Source organism: Rutidosis leptorrhynchoides, chromosome 3 (assembly GCF_046630445.1).
Source record: "Rutidosis leptorrhynchoides isolate AG116_Rl617_1_P2 chromosome 3, CSIRO_AGI_Rlap_v1, whole genome shotgun sequence".
Lineage (NCBI taxonomy): Eukaryota > Viridiplantae > Streptophyta > Magnoliopsida > Asterales > Asteraceae > Rutidosis > Rutidosis leptorrhynchoides.
The window spans coordinates 319,250,055-319,253,696 of record NC_092335.1 but is presented as its reverse complement, the minus strand read 5'-3'; the positions used below and the strand labels follow the sequence as shown (position 1 = coordinate 319,253,696).

The window sequence follows — 3,642 nt, the reverse complement described above, 5'->3', positions numbered from 1 at the left end:
GCCAATCAATTTCGGCCTGTTGTCCAATATGTTTGTGCTCTAATCGTAACAACCTATGGTTCGTCTCACCCTTGAGCTGCATAACCTGACCCAACTGATTCTGAATAGAATCAAAACGCTCATCCGAATGAACCTGCATCATCTGTATGGAGATGTCCTCAAAACTGCTCTCATTAGAAAAACTCAAATTACCAAAACCATCAACCAGCCCACTAATCTCATTAGAAGCCAGACCACGTACGCGACCACGACCTCGACCACGGCCTGGTAGCGCAGCATCAACCATCGGCACATCTTCTCCTTCATTACCATCAACCTGACCACCTTCTCCTCTAGGTGGATCCACAAACGGTCGAAGCGTACTAGAATCATCATACCTAAGAAACTTAATATTAATCCAAAAAGTGTTGTCTAACGGTGGCATCGCGTGCGAATATGCAACCAAATGAGATAAATCAATCTTAAGGCTTCGAGCAAATAAAGTAATATAATGAGCCCCTAACATCATCTTGCTACTACGAGCAGCCTCAGATACCTTATGCAGATAAATACCTACGGCATGAGGAATATCCGTGAAATTCTTACTAGCAAGTTGGTCCATTAACCAAACATTTCTAAAATTAATCTTTTCGTGACTATTCTTCCGAGCATTAAATCTACAACCAATCAACCTTTAGAAAAGACGATGGTCCTTAGCACTTATAGAACTATTCCTACTTCGCGCCGAAGCAAACTCGTAATCACCAAATTGACACCATGCGATACTATGATTAAAATCAGCTGGTTCAATGTGAGCTTGCATAAGATACTTCTCCAATTCATCATTGTTCAATTCTGAGTAAATTCCCAAAGATCTCGCTACCATTAAAGCACTCATTTTCAGATTAACACCCCCCAATCTAAAAGTAAAGAAACTGTGATAAGTGGGGGTACCAGTCAGATTAAACTTGAAAGTGGTGTAAAATTCTTTACACAAGTCGGGATAGATTATATCATGTAACGCGAACATCTCCTCCCATGCTTTGATAACATAATTCTTTTCAGGGTCCCTAACTCGATAATTCACCCTTAATAACCTTTGAACCCTAGCACGTTCACCCGCTTCTATGAACAGTTCCCAGTCTAAATACCAAGTGACATCCATTTTCGCTTTATCAACTGACTCAAAAACTTCTCCATATTCCTCATGAATCCTTAAATAGTTTAACCATAAACCTGGATCATTCGGATTCGGTTAAGCACTTGTACTTGCAATATCAGTGACACGTCCTCTTTTATTTCCCTGTACACAAGAAACAACACCAACACAAAAGCAAACGTGACATGTAAATGTTAGTCCGATGCAAACCATAACCACACATGAGTGTAACTCAATTACTTCATGACCATCACTTATATTAAACACATAACTCAAATCTTTTCAATCCAATTTAACTCATTATACTCATAATCACAAACTTTTCACTTGAAACTACAAAACCACTACTAACATACTTATCAAGATAACACCTCATTCGATTTCATCCGCAACAAACAAAAACTTATCATCAAGGTAATACTAGACATTCATCATCCAAAATAACTAACAATTCAAACAAACATGAACTCAACTTCCCAAATCAACACAGCCCCACACATGATTTTTTAGTATATTCTTCAAAATTAAACATCACCAATATAACGAGTAATCTTCACTAATCTTCAAAAATTTAATAAACTTTAAAAGCATGAATATGTAATTAAAGCATGTAATCATCATAAAAACATGTTATCCATAGCAATTATAACAATTAAACATGTTATCATCAACCAATTTAAGAAAAACATACAACCCCTAACAATATTATACTAGCAATTCCCAAATCTAGCAATTATAATGAAGAACTGGAAGTAATAATAGAAAAATCGGAGTGTACACATACCCTATTCATGTTTTAATTGAAGTTTTTTAAGCAAAATAGTGTAGAAGATGGAGATTAGAGTGAGTTAGGGTTTGAGAGTGATCAAGAATTAAGAGAGCAAAAGAGTGAAGAAGGTGTAAGTTATGAAACAAATAACCCTAATTTTCTTTTACAACCCGTCACAATATGGTCGACCTTAAAGTTTTCAGTCAAAATCAAACAAAAACAGCCGGATCTCGTGAAAATTAATATGCGTGGTGCAGTTTTTAGACGTGCGCGGTGCGCAACCTGCGCGGCGAAAACGAATTATGCTCGTCGCGATTATAGTTAAAATTCCGACTGTTTCATTTTTCTTTGTATACTTGCGGTGGACAAAACAACTTGCGGCGGACAGAACAACTTGCGCGGCGCGTTAACTAAGTGTGCACAGCGCGCAAGCTCAGATCAACTTTTCTAGTTTTTTTTATAACATAAACAATACAATCCCAACACAACATTAGCCTCTAAAGCATATCATTACTCATACTAAATCGCCACATAATCAATCATAATCACTTTGTGCACCCCGATTGATCAAAAAGAAAATACACAAGTAACAGATACAAACTCTATAAACAACGTGAACCTTATTTAACGACTCGTTCACACGACTCGTCCGCAACTTCAAGTGACGTTGGGATCGGGTTCAACGTGAACCTCATCATCAATCTCTAACGGACCATCGAAATAATTCTTCACTCGATGTCCGTTAACTTTAAAGGTAGTACCACTCGCATTTTTCAACTGAATCGTACCGTATGGATACACCTTAACAACCTCAAATGGTCCTGTCCACCGGGATTTAAGTTTTCCTGGTAAAAGCTTCAATATAGAGTTAAACAAGAGCACTCGATCACCCTCATAAACTCCTTCAGACCTTTTAACCTTCTATCATGCCATTACTTGGTTTTCTCCTTATAGATCAACGAATTTTCATATGCATCAAGGCGTAATTCACCAAGCTCATTCAATTGCCCTGCCCTTAGGCGTTCTAATTCTTTTATATCCAAATTACACTTTTTAAGTGCCCACATCGCCTTATGCTCAATCTTCAACGGGAAATGGCACGTTTTTCCATAAAACAACCGATAAGGAGTAGTACCAATCGGCATTTTGTAGGCGGTTCTAAACGCCCACAAAGCTTCATCTAGCATATTTGCCCACTCCTTCGGATTTGACCCCACAGTTTTCTTAAGAATTCCTTTAAGAGCTCGATTTGTGTTCTCAACCTGCCCACTCGTTTGGGGATGGTACGGAGTAGAAACTTTATGGAGAATTCCATATCGCTTAAATACCTTCTCCATTTGGGTGTCACAAAAATGAGTACCCCTATGGCTAATTAAAGCCTTAGGAGTTCCAAATTGAGAGAATAAATACTGAAGGAAAGAAATCACAACTCGTGCATCGTTTGTGGGTCAAGCTTGCGCTTCTGACATTTAGAAACGTAGTCAATGGCAACGAGTATGTAACTATAATTATGAGATTTTGAAAATGGCCCCATAAATTCAATTCCCCAAACATCGAATACCTCGCATAATTGGATGCTTTGTTGAGGCTTCTCATCCCATTTAGTGACTTTACTGGCCCTTTGACAAGAATTGCACGATTTGCAAATCAAGTGGGCATCTTTGAAATTTTTAGCCAAAAGAAGCAGGCATCATAGACCATACGCCCCGTGATTTGGGGTCCAAAATGCTCACCG

General features: G+C 38.3%; 1 protein-coding gene across 1 annotated transcript; it reads right to left on the bottom strand.

Moving 5' to 3' along the window:
* Window positions 1-2,564: 2,564 nt before the first annotated feature.
* On the bottom strand, window positions 2,565-3,052 carry LOC139901101 (uncharacterized). Its single transcript, XM_071883840.1, has 2 exons — window positions 2,899-3,052; window positions 2,565-2,752 (listed from the first exon to the last, which is right to left on the bottom strand). Exons 1-2 carry the CDS (start codon window positions 3,050-3,052, stop codon window positions 2,565-2,567), a joined length of 342 nt encoding a protein of 113 aa, XP_071739941.1.
* Window positions 3,053-3,642: the final 590 nt, after the last annotated feature.

Bases quoted from the DNA above. Each gene is read 5' to 3' on its own strand.
- LOC139901101 (XM_071883840.1), bottom strand. From the start codon at position 3,052: ATGCCGATTGGTACTACTCCTTATCGGTTGTTTTATGGAAAAACGTGC. The intron at 2,753-2,898 runs GTGAATTACGCC...AGCTTTTACCAG, and splicing joins AGGGCAATTGAATGAGCTTG to GAAAACTTAAATCCCGGTGG.